The sequence below is a fragment of the Nicotiana attenuata genome, unplaced genomic scaffold (assembly GCF_001879085.1).
Source record: "Nicotiana attenuata strain UT unplaced genomic scaffold, NIATTr2, whole genome shotgun sequence".
Classification (NCBI taxonomy): domain Eukaryota; kingdom Viridiplantae; phylum Streptophyta; class Magnoliopsida; order Solanales; family Solanaceae; genus Nicotiana; species Nicotiana attenuata.
In genome coordinates, this window is record NW_017672068.1 from 175,928 (window position 1) to 197,652 (window position 21,725).

General features: G+C 36.9%; 1 protein-coding gene across 1 annotated transcript in view; it reads right to left on the minus strand.

The window, feature by feature from the left end:
• Positions 1–21,476, minus strand: part of LOC109211643 (brefeldin A-inhibited guanine nucleotide-exchange protein 5) — a 57,105-nt gene extending 35,629 nt beyond the window's left edge. The window contains exons 1-7 of the mRNA XM_019375194.1: positions 21,064–21,476; positions 6,686–6,758; positions 6,070–6,319; positions 5,467–5,588; positions 5,253–5,311; positions 283–340; positions 118–202 (exon numbers count right to left, since the gene is read on the minus strand). Coding sequence (XP_019230739.1) covers positions 118–202; positions 283–340; positions 5,253–5,311; positions 5,467–5,588; positions 6,070–6,319; positions 6,686–6,758; positions 21,064–21,175 — 759 coding nt within the window. The 5' untranslated portion in view covers positions 21,176–21,476. The remainder of the gene's footprint in view (positions 1–117; positions 203–282; positions 341–5,252; positions 5,312–5,466; positions 5,589–6,069; positions 6,320–6,685; positions 6,759–21,063) is intronic.
• Positions 21,477–21,725: the final 249 nt, after the last annotated feature.

The following is a 21,725-nucleotide window of genomic DNA, read 5'->3' on the forward strand; positions in this document are numbered from 1 at the left end:
GTACTACTACGAAAGTAACTACAGTTCCCGTACTACCCCCTACCCCCCCCCCCCCCCAAAAAAAACATCTCAAAGAAGAAACAAAAAACTGGTTCAGTTCACGATACATTCACATACCAGATCATTTTCCATCCGTCTGAATACAATACTAAGCATCTGAGTTAGCATGGCTTTTGATGTTGCTTGGTTTATTGGACTTTTGCTAAACAGCCAAACCAGACATTATTAGCTTCAATTGAAATTAAAGCTTAATCACCTTCAGATAAAGTATTAAGCCAATACCTGTTAAGAGCAATATTGTAACACACCCTAATAACTCCGAGCAACGATTCCCCGTGAACTGCATTTTTTGACAAAGCATACATAGAAAAAAATGTGTAAGGTCTCCTGCCTGCCAATTACAGAGAGATCCTACTCCCTTCAATTTTTAGTGCATAAAAGCAATAAATGATCAACGTTCTAGGCAATAGCTTTACGAAGGGGGACACACTAAGGTATCCCGAAATGTAGTACTCTCTCAGTTACATTGGAAAAATGTTGCTAAATGCCCGCTTGGGGACACTTAAGTCATGAAACTATGCATAGTGCAGGTTGAGAGCTTTGTCTCGCTCGCTTAGACAAAACATAGTGCAAATTGAGTGCTATGTCTCGCTCGCTTACGCAAAACTTTAGTACAAGCACCAAGGCACTTACATGTGCAACTCAATGCTCACAGACTGTCTTTCAGAGGGGAAAAAAAAAAACTGGAAAAGGATCAAAACTGTCCTTGTACTATTTGATATAGAACAATTATACCGTCCATTAAAAGTTGATATCAAAGCTACCCCTGCCGTGACCGATTTGGCTCATTTATACCCTTTTCTACTAACAGACTTAGTTTTTGTAATTTTAAATTTCAAAAAATGCCACATGTCCGAATTAATAACCTGCCCCCTCTCTTTTTTAAGAGATCCCCTCCCCTCCCTAGTTGTTACACCCAACCGCTAGCCCCTATTTAAATTTTACCTTTTTTTCTCTTCTTCTTCCTCACATAGTTCAGCATCTTTGGACCAAATTTTTTTTTTTAATTTCTTTTTTTCTTCTCTTTCATTCTCTTTTCTTTCTTCTTCCTCTCTCTTCAATCTCCATCAATGGCAAATGATTGGGCATTTTATTTGGAAATTTTTTTCCAGTCGGATCTCAACCTCGGAAGTAGTGAAGCTCGTCGGTTGGAAGTATAATAGTATTTCAATGGTTTCTACTAAAGACCAATGATCTCAATTGGTAGTGAACTATGGTGGTTGATTTTGTGGAGGTGAGGGAGCTTTTGGGTGGCGGAACAATGAAGAAAGGGTGACGGTGGAGAGGCGGTATTGGAGGAGATAGGGCAGTGTTCCGACAATAATGAGGGGTGAAAAAGATGGAACAACGTCTATGGCTAAAGTTGGAGAAGTTGAAGAATATAAAGATGAGGGTAAAAATCTAGAGAGAGAGAGAGAGAGAGAGAGCTTAATAGAGACGGGCAATGGTGATTTGGGATTAAAGTAAGTATTTTAGCAGAAAATTAGGTAGGGAGAGAGGAGTACTAAAGAAAAGGGTGGTGGAGCAATGGTGCTACAGTGGTTGAGGGGTGGTGTTGATGGAGTTTGCCACTGATGGAGGTTGAAAAGAAATGAAAAAGAAAGAGTAAGAAAATAAAAGAGAAGAAAAAAATAAAAAAGTAAAACAAAATAAGGGGCATGTGGTCAGATGTAAAAGTGAGGTAGGGGAGGGGGCGCTAGTAAAAAGAGGGGTAATTTGGATGAGTGGCATTTTTATTAGAGTAAAAAAACATTTAAATTTTAAAAATATCAATTAAGTATGTGAGTCGAAAAGGGTATAAGCAAGCCAAATTGGTCACGGCAGGTTAGTTCTGATACCAACTTTTAACGGAGGATAAATGTTCTATATCAAATAGTACAAGGACAGTTTTGACCCTTCTCCGATGAGAAAACTACTCACCACTCTGAACTTAAAACGGCATTTTCACACTTGAATGAGAAACATAAAATGGCTGAGTTTTACTTCATATGTTCAGTCGTAGTTCTCTTCAATTCTTTAGTCTATAATATTGCTGATAGTGTACATTGTTATGTTTTTGTTGCATTACATAGTACTTAATTTTTTGGCATGCACTTATGTTCAGTAAAGCGTTCATTTCAGTCACGCTTTGTGCTTAAGAGCCCGTTTGGCATAGCTGATTTAGAGTAGCTGATAAGCATTAGGTGCTGAAAAGCACTTTTAAGTGCTGAAACTGATTTAAAAAATAAGCAGTTACGTGTTTGGATAAAAGTGTTGAAATTAATAATATGCAACTAAAGAAGTGAGTATACGAAGAGTTTTGTTTTAAAAAGAAGTATTTTAGGGATAGAATAGTAAATATTTTGGTCAAACTTAAACTGTTTATAAACTGAAATTTGATAAGTTGGGGGAGACCAACTTATGGCTTTTGGCTTATTTTTGGCTTATAAGCACTTTTAATTTTACCAAACGCGTAGATAAGCCAAAAAGTGCTTATAAGCCAGTTTGACCAGCTTATAAGCTTAGCCAAACACCCTCTAAGTCCAAGCAGGTCCCTTAGGCTTTTCTATGTTATTTGCATATTGCATTGAACAAACCATGTATGCTATAAAAAATTTATCAGTAAATGGATTATCTGAGTAAAAGTTAGTAATACACTTAAAAATTATGCAGCCTTTGTCCCAGATACAATCCCAGTTTGGTCTAGCACGGAGGATAAGAAAACAGCTGAAATCTTTAGTTTAGTATTTGCTAGAAGAAGATTTGAGGCTTTCTTTTTAACACCTAATCTTGGAAATATATTAGAGAAAAAACAGCCAACTAGTGGTTTGACTACTCTTTGATACATAACACCTCATTTTCGAAATCGCTTCAGAACGTAAATACCAATAGAAAAAAGAAAAGAATGCTATGTAATATGAGATCTCATAATTAGAAAATTTTACTGGAAAGCAAACATCAAACTAACTTCATTTAATTATTTATCTTTTAAGGTTCAAACAATATCCAATTATATTAGATTTAGATAAAGGTGCGTACATGCAAGTAAAATTATCATTTTAAATGTAAATTTAAGAACAGTTAACAGAGAATGCTATGTAGTATGAGATCTCATAATTAGAAAATTATTGAGAAATCTAGAAAGCAAACATCAAACATCCAACTATTTATTTAATTATTTATTTTAAGGTTCAAACAATATCCAATTGTATTAAATTTAGATAAAGGTGTGTACATGCAAGTATAAATTTATCATTTTAAATATAAATTTAAGAAAAGTTAACAGGGAACATATGTGCAACACAGTTAGAGAAAAGCATTAACTTTTTATGATATGAAAGGTAATAGAGCTCTTATTTTAAGGAAATTGGCACCATTTTGTGACAGAACCAAAAAAACCAAAACAATCTTTTACAGCATAGATAGAGTATATTTCTATAAGACATCAGAAAAAGATGGGGGAAAAAAGGTAGTATTAGCTCATATTAGCAAAGATTTTGCATGGACAATAGAAGTTTAGAGCATAAGTTCTAGAATAAATAGAAGACATATGTTCCCTGCAAGTTTAGTTTACTTAAGAAAAGTGAAGTGAGGGGAGATTAGATAGAATTGTGGTGCCTAATTGTTGACAGTCCCAATACCTAGTCTTAATGTTCCAGGAAAATGGTATAGTAGATGAAATGTATCATATGGAATTAAAATAGGATGGTTAAGGGGCATTTTATGAGAGTATTTTGCGATAAGAGAATATCTACCAAAGTGCAAATTCTATAAAACAATTGTAAGTTTAATAGTGTTAATGTTGGATCTTCAAGGTCCAACATATCCACAAGACAAGTATCGTAGAAAAGGATAGATATGTGATCATACCAGATTAGACAAGATTGGAAATTTGCATAGATCAGATGTATCATTTAGAAAGAAAATAGGATATTGAAGTAGAGGAGTGCTGCGAGAGTGTTCTACGGTAAGAGGATACTTACCAAAGTGAAAGACAAGTTTTATAGAACGATTGTAAGATCAACAATGTCATATGTGATCGAATATTGGGTCCCCAAGTCCCAATAATATCCACAAGATGAGTATCTTCAAAATGCGAATGTTTAGAGGGATGTGCAATCATAAACAATTAGACAAGATGAGAAATTATCACATCTAACAGAAGTTACAAGTAGCACATATAGAGGATTAAATGAGAGAAGCTCGCTAGAGATTGTTTTGTCATGTCCTATGTATACCTCCAAATGCACTGGTTGATAGGTGCAAGAACATGATGATTGATACATGGAAGGAAGTTGTCTTAAGACCTAAATTCTTTGGAATCGATGCAAGCTTAGCGAAAAATAAAACATAATGGAGGTAAAGATTTATTATAAGCATTATCAACTAGTTGGGATTAAGGCATGGTCATGTCGACACACTTACATTAGGCCCAATATTTGCCCAGAGTCTTTTTAGTTTGCTTAGAAGTTTGTATCTTTATAAAAAGACATAGAAACTCTAAATTATTGAATATTGAAAGAGGTCCACATGGAATGAATAGGTAGTGAGGATTCATACAACAAACTCCAACTAGGTTGGAGTTTAGGAATAGTTGTTATTTTGTTGTTGGAAACTAAAAAGGACTACAAGTTACAACTTTTTATTATAAAAAATTGAAGCCAAGGACAAACTAGATGACTTATCGAGATGGTAATAGTGGTAGATAAAAGGAGATAATGGAGTGTAATATAATACTATACTCCATCGCATCTTTTTTTGAGAAGAATACTACTTCATCTCCTCTTATATGACAAGTCTATCTCATTTTATATGGATTTTGATTTGACATAGAGTTTAACAAATTAATTTAACTAATATATTTTGTTAATAGTAGTAGAAGAAAATTTTAAACTAATAAATGGAATAGCGATGTAACATAAAAGTTCAGATTTTAACTATGAGAAGAAATTTGACTTATCGAAGGTCATGAAAATGAATGGTGTCAAAATCATGGGACATTGCAAAATTGAAAGATAGATGGGACAAACGAAGTAGCAATTTATGCTGAGTTGGATTTCTACTGATAAAAAACTTTCACATTTAGGAAACCAGTCAAGGAAATTGGGGACGAACTTAAGATGGATGGGGGTCAAGTAAGTTGGGACTAGACTGGAGAGTAATTAAGAAAAAAAAAAGAGAAGAAAGGAATCTCTCTTTCAAAAGTTGCATACCTCTAAACTTGGTAGATGCTACAGCAGTAAGAAGTACCTTCAAAACCTGAAGAGTTGTACTGCATAGAATTCATCAAAAGTTTATCACTCCATATACATTGAATAAATATATCAAATAAAAGAGGCATATAGCTAACAGGTGGATACAGTTTCCTCATAACTTAACATAAAGGAAATATAATCAAGAAAAAATCTAAATAGAAGAGGTGTCTACCTATCGGGTGATAAATTATCCACACAACCGCAGACCCTGTTCAGGATGTCTGTAAACAGTGTCACATTTTTCCCACCATCCAAACCAAGATCTCCCTCTAAATGATCGTATGCAATGAGTTTCTGCAGATATCAACAGATATTTATTCCGTGAAATTTAGATAAACTTTATGAGGATCTTTGAGCACCCGCAACAATGTTCTTAAATCTTCAACGTAAGAAAATACAAAGACGTCTGTTGTTTCAATACGCAATGATTGGAATATACAATTAAGTTATTCATGTTCAATCAGGCAGTTATATAAGACAGGTACTAGAAAGACTGGTACAACTGACTCAACCATGAGGAGGGAAACAAATAAAGAGCAAAATGAGGTACATGACAGATGTTTAAATCAAATTAAATAGCTGCAGTTCAATAGTAATCAGTCCCCTCCCCCTCTTTAAGCTCCAGTGCATCTACCCAAGTTTGTAATCTGGATGATGGCAGGAAATTTCAACAAAATGAAAAAAACTAAAGATGCCTAGCCTAAATAATAACGAAAAATAAATTTCCAAGTGCCAGGGCCCAAAAGAACACTAAACGATAGCATCAAGGACCTACATGAAGACAATCCAAAGCAAGCTCCATGATTTTTCCATTCTTCGTCTCAAAAGCAAGCCGGAGTGGATTTAACACGAGTTCTGCCTGTGCTTCGCTTAAAGTATTGCCAGCCTGAGCTAAAGCTGTCACTATCGTACCACTTTCGCTTGCTGGCCTACTGACCTGTTCTGCACCCTCACCACTAGGTGAAGCAGTAGTTGAGTTAACTGACACTGATTCATTTTTCGGAGCTTCTGTATCAGTAGCAGAACTGCAAGACAGGTGATTCCACGAGCATTAATTTATAAGACATACGGAGTTAGAAAAATTGAAGAAAAGAATAATAGAACTAGAGGCTTGGCCCAGTCAACTAATGGATTAGAAACAGTATCCAAAAATGAAATACTTCACTGTGATCTCATTTCTACCAAAAAAAAAATCATGCAGCATTCTGAACAGTAGATTACCCATTGCTCACAGACTAGCCAATCAAATCTGATAAGCTAAGGTAATTTTTCAATGGCATGACATTGAAAACAATATATGAGCTGAGCTAATAATAGAAGGAAACTGAAGAACTTGCAGTTGACAGTTGGAACACAAAGTATATAAGAGGAAACGATGTGATATCACTCACCTCTGGTCTACAGCTGACGATGATGCATCACCCTCAGTGGGTAAGCTTTGCTGACTAAATGCTTTTGAATTGTCTGTAAAGCAGATGGAGTTGCAATACGCATTAAAATCAGAAGAATTACTTCATTTTAACAAGGGCCAGAAGCAGAAAAGTGTTCCAAAACAAGCAGTTCAATATGCAAATGACCAAATACAGACAAGCACAAGAATACAGAAGACAAATGCAACAAAATCCACATAATTCAACAATGCTGATTTTTAATAGGCTATAGGCCAAACACAGACTGTAAAGCAGTTGCTATGTTTTTCCATTTAGACACCTAAACTAAGGTTGTTTTCCATTAGACACCTAACATATGTCCAAAATGTGCCTATTAAACTCTTCACTCTAACTAGTGAAAAGATAAAAAACATGAGTTTCACTCCGACGTGGCAAAATAGTGTATGAAACAAAGCCATGTGGCTTTTAAATCTAACAAATCCCAAAAAAAGGCTAAACAAATGGTCCTCCATAGTCGCCCGTTTGCCTGGATAAAAATGAACTCAGTGAAATTCCCAAGTTATTATGAAACACGCATTTCACGTCGAGTGTGTCGATACTTTCATGGCAATGGATAGCTCATCCAGTCCCAAAAGTCCCCTGTTACTGCCAGCATCGTACAACGAAGAAATGGACACAGGGGGTACAATATAGTAATAGATGTGGAAGAAGCCAAGAATCAAATGTTGTTGTAGTTGCCAATGATTGTTGATACTAACAGCAGCCTTGTGTCTGATGTTCATTGGCCATTCCGGCAAAAAAAAAATTATTTGTTGAGAAGGTAAGTAGATCATGTATTGAAAATGCAACAACTTAGCGCCAAGTTGGTGCTAAGACAGTACAAGAGACAGTTACCCTTCTGTACAATTGCAAAAAAGAAGGATATCTGCACACAAAAAGAAGGTCCTAATCTTGTAAAGAGTCTATGGAAATCTAACATACTATTTTCATCCTTTACATCCTAAAAATTACACCAACAAGCCAAAAGCCATAAACAGTTGTATTTAAGTAGCTGTACACTAACTTTCTTCTCTTAAAAGCATCTCACATTTCTTTCCTTCCATATACTCCAGCATATATACGCAGGGATTGTGTTCCAAATCTTCTTTAATGGTTTACTAATGCCCCTGGCATTCCAGCAGCTTACTAAATCTTTGACTGTATAAGGTAGAGCAGTTGTAATCTTGAAAAGATGAAAGAATAATGTCCAAATCTGACCAGCCACTGAGCAAAGCAAAAATAGATGGCTGCCACTTTTCATTTCTCTATTACACATGAAACACCGGTTGCATAACAACACTCCTCTTCTCCATAGATTGTTATGAGTAAGGCATGCATCATGAGCCACCAACCACATGAAACATTTAACTTCATATGGGGCTTTAGTATTTAGATTTCTAGAGTTGCTTACATGGCCAACTGCTAGAGCTAACTCCCCCACTATTGAGGGTCTTGTAGCATGCTTTCACCGTAAATTTGCCATTCTGTTGTCCATTCCATACCAAACAACCCTCCACTTGATCATTGAGGGATACCATCTCTAAATCTTTCAATAGGAGAGCAATTCTGGAGATTTGCCATTCAAAACTATCTCTTCTAAATGAAATGGACCAAGTGTTACCACTCCAGCACTGATAGACAAGATTACCCAAGTCATGTCAACTCAACATGTATCATTAAAAAACAATAACCATCCTTCTTTCATTGTTATTGTACGTCTGCATCTTGGTGGCCAAGTTCAATTCCTAAAGGTCCGGGTTGGTCTACAACAGTATGGATTATGCAAGAGCTTTGAGAAGGCTGATGAAGGCACTAAAATACTCAATAATCTTATTAGGTCAATCTTGTCGTGGAGCTCTATGAAAAAGAACAGCCCGATGCACGAAGCATCCCGCGTTCACGCACGATTGTGGAGCTCTATGATCCAGGATAAAAGAAGAAAAGCAGGAGTACTTGATGATGAGTATATTTTTAAGGCCAAGTACATAGACATACACTTAAACTTGTCCAAATTTTTCATTTAGCTACCCAAACTAAGCTTGTGACATAGTGAACACCTGATTTATGCTTAAATTGTGTCTATTAGACACAAAACATAGAAACTGATAAGAGAATATAATATATATAGTTCACTCGCCACTAACGTGGCAAGAAAGCCAATGAAGGAAAGATACTTGGCTTTTATTCAAAGGAAAAAGAGAAATTAATTTTGAGCCAAAAAAGAAGAAGAAAACAAATGATCTTTTTCAACTTCCCAACCAGATTATTCTTCATCTTCCCTAGAACAACGTGTTCTCGTCTTTTTCACCATTGAAACGAGATCCACCAACAAGCTAACAAAAAAACACTCACCAATTGAGATAATGCCTACAACCAGCCTTTAATGTCTTCAAAATATATCAATCTATGAACTTTCAGTTTTCAGTCTCTAAGATATACCACCACCATGTAAGGGAAAGAAACAACCGAAGTCTGACCAAATGATAAAGAAGAAGATTTGTGACAAGGTCTTAGGGTTTGCACAATCCGCGTCAAGATTGAGAAGTGAAGCTAATTAGTTCTGATGGAGTTGAAGTTGTAGACCATGTTCAGAGTAATTTCTCCTCTTCTTCGAGACTGATCTCGATCAGAAGAGAACTGAACTCCAAATCTAAAAATCGAGTAATCTAAGCAATACCAAAAACCAAAATAATTGCAGGAATATAAATCATTAGTTAGAGCAAGAAAACCAACGGAAATCATAATTGCAAATCCACCCAGTGAAATCATACAGCAGAGGGAAGAAATGACAGAGATATGGAGAGGGAGAAGTTTTTTTTCTTTTACTGCAGGATCTTTTTCATTAATGCAAAAGCCCCAAAAAAGAACAAGACAATCAGAGGAAGGAAGATGTGTGTTTTGGGCGAGTTCTGATCATCATGAAGAACAAAATGGAAGATAGGTCTTATTTTGTTGAGAGAGATGAGAGATAAGGAAAATTAGATGAGGAAGAAGAAAATACATGTCAGCTTATTTTTTCCACATTCACGCGCTCAATAAATGTGATATCCACACTATGTGCCATGTAGGCACTCATCATGATAGGCACGCATCATGCATAGATCAGGTGTTCAATAGCCACAGCCCACAAGCTTAATTTAGATGGCTATATGAAAAATTCAGACAAGTTTAAGTGACTGTATGTCTTCAGCTTATGTTTGAACTAGAAAAGAAGATATATGCTAAATATCAGAAGAAATAGGTGAGGAGAAGAAAATGTCCTCCAATGGTAATACAAAAAAACATAAGGCTAGCAACAATTTTTGTTCTACGAATTTCCTCTAGTTTCATTGCACATCTAACAGTGGTACACTCCCAAAATACCATTATTGTCAAACCACAAAGAAAAAAAAACAGGAAGACTACTTTCTACAAGCCAAGTCTACAGGCATATACTAGTCTTGAAGTTTTAGAGTTCTTTCCAGCTATATATACCCTTTTGACCATTGTCGAGCCAAAGAAGCAGCACGTCTTACAAAATTGCATTCGTTTCTCTTCATAGAAAACCAAAACCAAGTTGTAAGTGTCATTTTAAGGCAGAAAGAAGTACAATAGCTTCCCTAGTACTCCAAATAGCCTCCTCCATCCAACCAAAGCAGCTGTTAGAATAGGCGGTTATGTAATAGAGTTGTATTAATCAAATTGGTTAAGGAAAGTTTGAGCAAGATATTAACTACAGCAAGGCTTAAGGGGTGAATTCAGGATTTTTGTTCCAATTTGAGGAATCAGGCCTATTTACACCTCACTCATCTTTGTTATGCATATGACTCTTTAATTTTTGTGAACCTAATAGATCACAGCTCCTTATCTCAGAGTTACTAATATTCTTGTTTCTTTAAGCAGTGTCTGAGATCCATATAAACTTTTGCAGAGAGTGTTCTTTACCCCATGAATGATATCCCCAATCTACAGGAAGGCACTGGAAACTTGGGTTGCAACATTGGCTCTTTTCCAGTTAAATATCTGGGCATTCCTGTGGGTGCGAAGGCCATAGCAATTTGGGATGATATATTGAAAAAGTGTGAAAAGAAGTTGTCATGTTTGAACAGAAAGTACTTTTCCATTGGAGGTAGGTTGTGTTGATCAACAGTTGCCACCACTTCCGTTCACAACGATGTTATGACTATCGAGGTTCTGTTTCCAATTAAAACTCAAGGAGACGGAACTAAACATACAAAGAGAGCAACTCAAACTAAATCCTAAGAGAAAATAAAAGATTAATGAGATAAGGTCTATAGACGGTAAGGCAAAACTCAAAAGGCTTGAAAGGAAGAACACTCTATTCATTCCTCGAATAGCATCCCTCATGGAGTGCTCACCCTTAAAGGTAACAAAGCTAAATCCCTACCTGTATCCCAGTCACTGTTGATCTTCGAGTCAGAGTATTTTGTCGAACTGAAAAAAAAAGGCTCTCCAAGTGTTTGGACAGTGGTAGCACTTGCAAGCCCACCATCAAAGAACAAAAGTATTTGTAAACATGTTGATTGAATTTGGCAATTTTTTGGTTCCAAGAACAAAAAAAATGCAATTTGATTGGTTGTAAGATTTCCTATCCCAGATAGATGATGAGTACTCGTAATAAAAGGCACTTAAGTAGTCATTTCATAAATAATTTCTATTGCTCATCAAACTCATAATCATGTTCCTTCTGTTTTTCAATACTCAACTCTCGGACCTTAGGTTATTGACTTAGGAACTTCTAATCATATCAACGATAATAATCTCTTTGTCATATTAACTTCTATTCTCAATAATCAATATCTTTCGACAATCATATCTGCCAATAGATCGTGATGATAACATAAAAATAGTAGATCGAGCTCCCATCTTCTAATCTTGACTTTATACTTTGTCCTTCATGTTCCTAATTATTCTTTTAATCTCATTTTAGTTAGTCATTTGTCTCAAACACATAATTGCTCAAAAATCTTTTTTAATAACATTGTTGTGTACTACATTGCTATGCAGGATGAGTGATTAGAAATGAGCGCAAGTCACATAGACATACAACCTCAAATCTGTCAGAATCATCCCCAAGTTGTTCAATTGTCAAATTTCAGGAGATATTGCCTCACGGAGGGGCATCCTAATTTATCCGATCTTCAGAATATAGTGTCTGTTTTATCAAACTTCTCTATCATAGATTAAGCGTTCTATCAACTTGATTAACATGCTCATTCCACTTCTCGCAAAATCCAATGGTAGAATTTCTACAGTTCATTATGATGTTTGGAATCTTAATCAAGTTAATTCCATTTTAGTTTCCACTATGTTGTTAGTTTCACTAATTATTTTATTCAGGTGCATTTGGATTTTCCTTAATGAAAATTTATTCCCTACTTTCCTAAAGTTATATGCACTAGTACAACCGAGTTTATGTTAAAATTTTGTAATACTAATGTGATAAATGACCTAAAGTGCATGTTTTTTAGTGTGTTTTCATCTCATTCGTCGTGTGAGTTGCGAGAGATTACATGGCTTTTGAATTGAAATATGTTTACGTGTTTCTTCTGTGTAGGAGTAAGTTTGGATGATAAGTGATCAAAAGATGACAATTTGTTGCAAAAAAGTGGAGATGGAAAGAACTGGGAGCTCGTCCAACCTCGTGCGGAGCATGAAAATAGACGCACAAAAGGAGACAATTAAGTGCACAAAACAGTAAAGTGAAGAGAAAGCGCGGATCGCTTCGCGGAATGAAAAAAACCTCAATGGCTGGGATCTTGTCCGCGAGCGCGCAACGCGCGAGCATAGATGCAGATTTCAGCATTACTATCCGAGATTGGATTGATTAGTTTCGCCACATACAAACCTTAATTGATATAAATACATCCTAAAACATCCTTTTGAAGGGGAGAGGCACTACTTTGGAGCGACACGAGACTTTGGATAGGCAAGAACATGCTTGGAGCAAGGAAAAGGATTCAATTGGCGTTTCTTTTCTTCTTTCTTCCTATTTTCCAGTTTTATGAATTCTAGCCTTGTATTTTTACATACTAGCATAAATACCTAAACTTCTAATCTAGGGTTGTGATTGAACCTCTTGGGGGATGAATTTTTAATACGTTTAATATAACTTAGCCTTTTTATTTCTTTACTTGTTCAACTACGTACTTATTTCAATTGATTGAATGGCCATCATTTTTTTTTTTTGATGAAGTAAGATGTTATATTAGCAAAAGCATCAAGAAGATGAATAGTTACAAAAGTTGAGGTGCAAAAATGAAAGAAAAACTAGTCCCTTTACAGTATGTCAATCTAAGACAAGGGAGCTAACAAAGTCCAAAAGATGAGCAGAACTAGTTACAGTAGCTAACTTAGTCCAACAAAAAAGATTGAGTAGGCAACTAGCTTTGAGAGAGTGATTTGGAGTTGAGATCCCATCAAAGCATCTACTATTCCTCTCATTCCACAAACACCAAAAAATAATTGCAGGGATATCAACCAGATCTTCTTGATGGTCTTATCAACTCTCCATCGACTCCAACTCAGGTGTGCCTGTTTTATGTTTTGTGGCATAACCCATTTGAGGCCAAAAATACAATAAAACATGTTCCAAAGGTCAGCGGCCACTGGGCAATGCAAAAATAGATGGCTGACTGTTTCCACATCCTCCCTGCACATATAATATCTATTGACCAGCTCCTGTTGAGATTGTCTTGTGTCAAGCAAGCTTCATGGAGAACAATCCAGTCAAAGCAAATTACTTTAATAGGCAGCTTAGTTTTCCATATTAATTTCCATGGCCATGCATCGATTACTTGGTTTTGAAAACATAGCTGCCCCTGTAACATTCTTTCACTGAGAAAGTGCCCTTACTCCCCTAACAAATGGTGCCTGGTGTACTTGCATTCATGTTGAACCTTTCCACTCTGCAAGCAATTCTATCAAGTTATCCACTTCCCAATCTTGCACTGCTCTTCTGAGATGAACATCCCAATTATTGCCACTTTCTGTTCTGAGCTACGGAAGAGTCTTTGTCCACTGCAATCTGGAACATGCTAGGGTATTCATCCGCGAGTGTAATGTTGTTGAGCCATTTGTCTTTCCAGAATCTGATATGTGCTCCATTGCCTGCTTTGAAGTAGGATTCCTGGAAAAATTCATTCCCAAGTTTCCTGATGTACTTCCAAGGGCCCACTCCATAAGGTGCATTAGAGATTTTGGTGCTCCAATTGTCTCTTTTCCCATGCTTTGCAATAATCACCTCATTCGAGAGACTTGATTCCTCTGTGCCATATCTCCAAAGCCATTTCATTAGTAAACACTTGTTGTGGACCTCTAGATCTCTAATACCCAATCCTCCCTGGTGCTTTGGTTGTGTGACTTTATCCCACTTAATGAGATGAAACCTGTGAGTGCTGTTGTTCCCTTCCCATGGAAAGTCCAACCTGATTTTATCTAATTGCCTTAACACCTTTTTAGGGATAGGAAATAGTGACATGTAATAAGTTGGAATGTTGTCAAGTACACTATTGATAAGAGTTAGTCTTCCTCCCATGGAGAGGTATTGCAATTGCCATGATGCTAACCTCTTTTCAAACTTTTCAATAATCCCACTCCATATCTCACAACTTTTGAATTTGGCACCCGGTGGAAGGCCCAAGTATGTGGTAGGCAAGGACCCAATACTGCAACCCATGATACCTGCTAATTCCTCAATGTTAGGTACATGGTTGACAAGATAAATGATACTTTTCAACGCATTGACATGTAGCCCAGAAAGAGCTTAGAATAGGAGGAAAGCCAGGTTTAGGTACATAAGTTGTGACTTTTCAGCCTCACAAAAGATTAGAGTATCATCTGCATATATGCAGGTGAGAAACAGAGACTGAACTCCCAATGTCTGCCCCTACTCTGAAGCCCTGAATCCATTCTAGTTCTCTGGCCTTCTCAAGCATTTTGCTTAAACCTTCCATGGCAAGTATAAATAGAAATGGGGAGAGTGGGTCTTCCTGCCTGATCCCTTTCTGAGGTGAGAAGAAACCCACAGGTTCTCTGTTAACCAACACTGAATATTTGACTGTTCTGATGCTGAATCTAATCCACCTTATCCATTTGTCTCCAAATCCCATCTTCCTTAGAATAGAAATTAGATAGGACCAATTCAGCTTGTCAAAAGCTTTTTCAATATCAAGTTGCATATAATGCCAGCTCCCCAGGTTTAAGCCTCCAATCTAGAGCCTTATTGGCTATAAGTGAAGCATCAGTTATCTGCATGTGCTTAATGAAAGCATTTTGATGACTGGAGACTAATTTGCCAATAACCTTCTTCAATCTTTCTGCTATTAGCTTGGCCACAATCTTATAGACACTGCCAATCAGACCTATTGGTCTGAAGTCTCTAAGTTCAATAGCCCCTTTCTTTTTTGGAATCAAGGCAATAAAGGAGGCATTACATGATCTCACCATATAGCATTGCTTATGAAAGTGATTGAGTGCCCCCATCATTTCTGACTTGATAAACTCCCATGTTCTTTGAAAGAAAGCCATAGTAAAACCATCTGGCCCTGGAGCCTTATCTGAGGGCCTTATCTGAGGAACAGGAATTAATGGTTTCATGCACTTCTTCTTCGTCAAAAGCTTTCTCTAACAACTCCCTGTCCTCTTCTGCTAGTCTAGCTACTTCATCAAAATTGGCAATTGGTCTCCACACTTCGTTTTCTGTATACAAATTCTGGTAGAAGTTCAAGATCTCCTCTTTGATCTGTGTTTTGTCTTCTGTTATTTTATCATTCACTTTGAGCTTGTCAAAATTGTTGAATCTTCTGTGTCAGTTGGCTATGGAATGGAAATATTTAGTGTTCCTATCCCTCTCTTTCAACCATTGACATCTTGACTTTTGTCTCCATAATGTTTCTACAACTTTGGCCAGTTCCTCCAGCTCCACTTGCAAACTCAAAATCTTCTGCTTTTCAGCCTGCATTGGAATTCTGCCTTCTGTAACCTGTTCTAAAGCTGCAAGTTCCTCAAGAGCCTTGCTTCTTCTTACTTCCAGCTTGCCGTAAACTTCTTTGTTCCAGTTAGAGATGTCTTTTTTCAAGTTTCTCAACTTCTGAATGAGAATAAAATCAGGGTTGCCACCTATAGTGTAATTCTGCCACCACCCTTTCACCATATCAATGAACCCCTGTTGTTGCAACCACATATTCTCAAACTTGAAGTAGGAGTGGGTTGCCTCCCATTCTCCACATTCCAACAGTTAGGGGTGTTCATAAAAATCCGAAAAACCGAACCAAACCGAAAACCAAACCAAACCAAACCGACCAAAAAAACCGATACTTTTTAGGTTTGGTTTGGTTTTGGTTTTGAATTTTAAAAACCGATCAAATTTGGTTTGGTCTTGGTTTTAATAAAAAAATAACCGAAAAAAACCGAACCAAACCGACTATAAAAGTAGCTATTTAAATTTATTATTACACCTATATATATGTATTTTTATATAAAGTTTCTAAATTTTTATCGTACATATTAGTCGTTTGTATTTTTAGTCTAGTTCTTTACTATTATAATAATCTAATTCTTTGTCTTTACATTCTAGTTTGATTGGTAGTTTTCTTTTGCTAAGTACAAGAATTTATTTCATGATAAAAATAATAAATTTTTAATTGAGTACTTAAATTATTCATCACTATTTACTTCAATTATCATCAATATATCTTGGTAAATGATAGATTTCTCAAAGAGCAATTGATTTGATAGTGTTACGTTGAAAATATAGTCATCGGAATATGTATTTGGTAGTATATATCTCATACTTAAGAAAAAAATCGATAAATAACCGAAAAAATCGAAAAACCAACAAAAACCGAATCGATAAAAAACCGACTTAATTGGTTTGGTTTGGTTCCAATATTTGAAAAACCGACTTACTTGGTTTGGTTTCTTTTTAGAGAAAAACCGACCCAAACCGAACCATGAACACCCCTACCAACAGTAATGGTTTATGATCAGAAATAGGTCTAGGCAACGCCAGCTATTTAATTGCTTTAAAGCTTTCATACCACTCTATAGAAATAAGGAATCTGTCAATCCTAGATGTCTGTAGAGTGTCTTCCCCCCTTGACCATGTACACTGTGCTCCATGAAGAGGCAAATCAATCAGTTGCAGATCCATAATTGTTTCTGAGAAGCTTTTCATTGCTTTGGATCTCCTAGTGCAATTGAGTCTATCGTTCTCGAACCTTCATACATTGAAATCCCCACCTATAACCCATTGCTCACTCCAAATACCTCTAATTGCTCCCAGCTCCTGCCATAGTTCTTCCCTCTTAGAATTTGTATGTGGACCATATACTCCAGTAAAGCACCATCTGAAATCCTCTAGTAAACTTTCAAGCATACAGGTGATTGTGTAATTGCCTTGTTGGTTTCCTGAAGACACAAAATGTCGGCCTTCCATTTACGAACTAAAGATGTTAGAGTGCTCCTTTTTTCCTACCATTGAGACCCCTAATGTTCTAGTTTAGGATTTTTACTTTCATCTTGACTGGCTCTTGAAGTGCCTGCCCCTGCCTCTGTTGCTTCCCCCATCGTAGTTAATGCTGCTAATTAACTTTTGAACCTCACCTTCCCTTTTTTCTTTCCATTCTTGTTTGTTGCTGCAGTGACCCCTTTTTTGTATCTGAATTTGTCTCTTCTGATCCATCCTTATAATTAAATCAAAGATTTCATGCTCAAATCCGGCTACGTTGATCCCAAAAGCTTTGCGTGCTTTACCCATACCCAGTTTTGTCCATTTAGATGTTTCAATGACATTGGGTTGTTAAATTCCTTGTGATTGCAATTGTTCTAGCTCGTAGCAGTGAGAAGATAATGAGGTATCAATATCAGAACAAACCAGTGCAGTTGAAGCAATTTCTGACCAAGCCAATCGGTTCAAGAGACACCAAAGATTGTTTGCGGTGTTATCTGCTTCGTCGTATGCATCTTCTTCTTCTGCATGCAGAGTTTGCCCAGTAATGGAGTCTTTGTTGCAAGTCTCTTGGGACTTTGACTGGTGGGGGAGCGTTGCTGATGTTTGAAGATTCAGAGCTTTGAAGTTGGAGACGAATGGCTCTCCATTCTTAAACAGATGGTGGCTTCTTATATTTGGATTTAGACTGGGCCTTCCTCCCTGGGCCTACTGAATAATACGTTTCTGCTGCACTTAGGCCCAAAGAAATTGGGTCTTTACTTCCTGAGCAGCTTGCTACACTGGGTCGGCCCATGGGAATTTTAGTATTAGCCCGTGTAAGCAAGAATTTTGGAGTGGGCCCTTGTAGCTTTGAGTTGAAACATTGCTCTTCCATTTGACCCACCTTGTGCTTTCTATTTGGGGTGGGCCCTAGTAAATTTGAATTAAAGTTCTCTGCCTCATCACGTGCTTCAACTGAGCCCTAATTTTCAGCTCAGTCCCCGAAAAAACTTGTTGATGCAGTGTTTGACGCACACTTGCACCTTTCTTCTCCAGTGGCTTTCTCTGCTACTTGCTGGGCTCGGGTAGGGATTGGCTTTGGAGTTGCAGCAACATCTTTAAGAATCGAGATTTCAAATCTCCATTCTTCCACATCAAGATCAATTTTGTCTGGACAATTAAATTCTTTGGCATTAACACAGATTCTCGCCCAAATGTACTGATTCCGATTCTTCGTATCTTCATCGATCCAACAAAACCACCACATAAGTCACCAATAATCTTGAAGGTGTCTAGAGACCACGCATGGACTGGAATACCAAATGCTTTGACCCATTTGCAATCTGATCTCGGGGAGGCTAAATTGGTGCCCGACACTGATGTCCACCATTATAAAGGTAAGTGCCGACCATTCCAAAACCATTCTCCAGCATGGATTCTCACTGTTTCTTGTCTCGAAGGAAACTCGGAAAAAAACTGGTTGTGAGCTAGAGGAGTAACTCTCAGACCAGAACAAATCTTCCACCAGCTCATGAACCAAGTCTTAATCACTTCTTGATTTGGGTTATAGTTGAAAGAATCGTTGAAGTTCCCAACTAAACACCGAGAAAGAAATTGTTGGCTCTGTTCATCTGTGTCTGCGTTGATTTTGATGACATTGTCGACCACCGTAGCTGGATACTTCGCCAATTCCAACCATTGAGTGATCTTAGCCGTATCCATATAGGTTCTTGTATGAGAAGTAGGGTATTTCTTGAATCTGCTTGTTGTTAGCTTCCCCAAAAAAAATGTAATATTTTCACTACTATATCTCCTCAGCCCCCGTTATAAACTGGTTCAAGAATAATCACCCCTTTCATTCTGTCCCCCAGCCAAGTCTCAATCCAAATGAATCTGTCATATGTGTTGAAGTTTACAAATATTCTGAATGTATAAGCTTGCGACTTCCATCCCCAACGCCTGTAATAATCCCCTGTTCTTTTGGACGCTTGTTTGAAAGCATTGCACACACGACGGAGATTTTCCTCATCTATTTTGATGCTGGTTGAAAATCTTCTGCCTCTTTCAATTAATACAAACCACCCTTCACCAGAATCGAACAGCTCAAAAAATTTGGCACTTGTGATGAAGAAAATCTTGTTTTCCATGAAAAACTAAGCTGAAAACAGAGTAAAATCAGAGGGAAAATTCCCCAGAACATGGTTCAGAGAGAGAAAGACTGGGCTCATTTACCAACAGAGAGAGAAATTCCATGCAGGATTCTCTCGATCCAGGTACTTTAATGGCCATCAATTATACCTATTCATTATATGTTACTCGAGAAAGAATATGTATTTAGGTGGTTGTCGAACAACATCACTCCTAAGGTATATGAGAGATCAATACGGAGGGTTTAAAAGTGGGATTAGAGATAACGAAGCTTTGACGCGGTCATAGTGAGCGGTGAGAAAGTGCGAGTTAGCGTAATTCGAGAGAATATGACTAGTAAATTATTGTAGTTGCTCTCGAGAGAATTACAATAAGTCAAGTGCTCGAGGCCGGTAGAGAAGAATTATTGTAGGAGACGTAGCGGAAAGGAGTTCGAAAGGTGGGAAAATCATACCTCTAGGTCTTTCCCAATCGTGTCCACAACCCTTAGTATCTTTAGTTGATAAGTTTACTGCTTTTAATATTTGTTAGTTAATTAGTTAAAAATAAAACTCTTAGTCTTTTTAACTTAGGAATTGTTCAAGGTTGTCTTTTTAGTGATACTGAACAGTTGTAGTTAAGCCTTAGTTCTCTGTGGGACTCGACTCTGGACTCTTAGACCGGATTATCATTTGCAGAGACCGTTTATCCTTTTTAGCACTAGAGTTTGGCGTGATCATAATGCATAAGAATATTTCCGTTCAATTTACGAACTCCCATGGCATGATCCATCAGAAATCTTTTCCGTACACCTCAGAATTAAGGTGGCTAAGAGGAAACATAGATTCACATGGCTTCCTCAACCATCCAACATTAGGCTCTACAAACCATTTTATTTATGCATCTACCTCCATATTTCCTTTCTCTTCTTTTTTTGGAAACATATGCTTTTAAAACATAATCCCTAAGAAAGATAAAATAACTCCTTGTACTCTTTAAAGTAACCTCTACTACATCGATTCCACACCACTATTCACTTATTATCGATGCAAGCACCTGATCAGATCTGACCCTTAACTACGTCCAACAGGTGCTATGGAATGTCCCTTCCATGTAGTTGTTCATTGTTATTCATTCACAATGGTTTAAAAGCAAAAAGCGACATGGCCTATTGGGTTCAAGCAAATATGGAAAAGATTAACTGCATACTTGTTTAAAGTGAAACATAAGTTTAACAATAATACAAGAATCACCGCACAAATGATAGGCATTTGGATTTTGCAAATAATATTTCGATTTTGCTAAATATTTAATCTTCAACTTAAAATAGAGAATTTGAAGTTGAAAAAACTAGTTTGATGAGTAATGGTTTTCATTCACAGAACTTCACTTATCTTCAAGTGAAAATTCATGCTTGAACACAATTTCAACTTCAAAATACTCTTTTTCAACTTAACTTCTAATAATCGTTTTATCAACTTCAATCAAATATTGTCAAAATGGGGCATTAGTACTTATAACGTCAAATTGCAATTAAGTTAACTTACCTCAGGATCAAGAGTACAATAATAACAATATTAATCCACTTAGTCAAATTAAACATCATCGAAATGTAATTACAATAAAGCCACGTAAGGTTAACCTCCATTTTCCATCTAATCACTCTAAAGTAAGGGCAGTAAAACAGAAAAAGCGTGAAGCTACCTCCAAATTCAAATGCAATAGGTTGACAAAATCAAAGATGAATAAAAACAAGTAAAAGAAAAGGAAGATACAATACCAATATAGGATTGAATAGCTGTTTGGAGAGCAGAAAACTTCTTATTGGAACACTCCTTGAGCATTAATTCCAATGCTCGAGTTATGAAACCTCCCGCAGCTCCACCAGCCATTTTCTCTTCTTCTTCTTTTTTGTCGGTTTTCGCCTGACCTACAGAGATCTTTAATCAACGGGATCGATTTGAAAGCATCAATGCGATCCTGTGGCACTCGATCTGAATATCTGCGATGAAAGTGTTCTTCTTTTTTTAACCTTAGGACAGCAAAAGAGGAATTGTTGAGATCTCGTCGGGGAACCCAGAGAGATCTGAAAATGGAAGAAAGACTGGGAAGGGGGTTCAGAGTGCAGACCGTTCCACCACCTCCGGCTCCGGATCTGTTTTAAATGACAAAAAGGTGAAAACAAATACTACCGTGTTTTTTACTCTCTTTATCTTTATTTACAGGCCTGGCCATCACTTGTGTTCAGCTCGGATGTGACAAAATTATTTGATTTTTTAGGCGCAAATTGCAAATGTCGTCGTTTGTATGACTGCTATTTAGCGAGTCATCGAAATTTACGGGAGAAAATGAAAAATAGCCACTTTAACCATTATTATTAGAGTTTAGTCAATATTTAAAAAGCTATTTGTATTTAGCCACTTCTTTCGCGCCAAAAAAAAT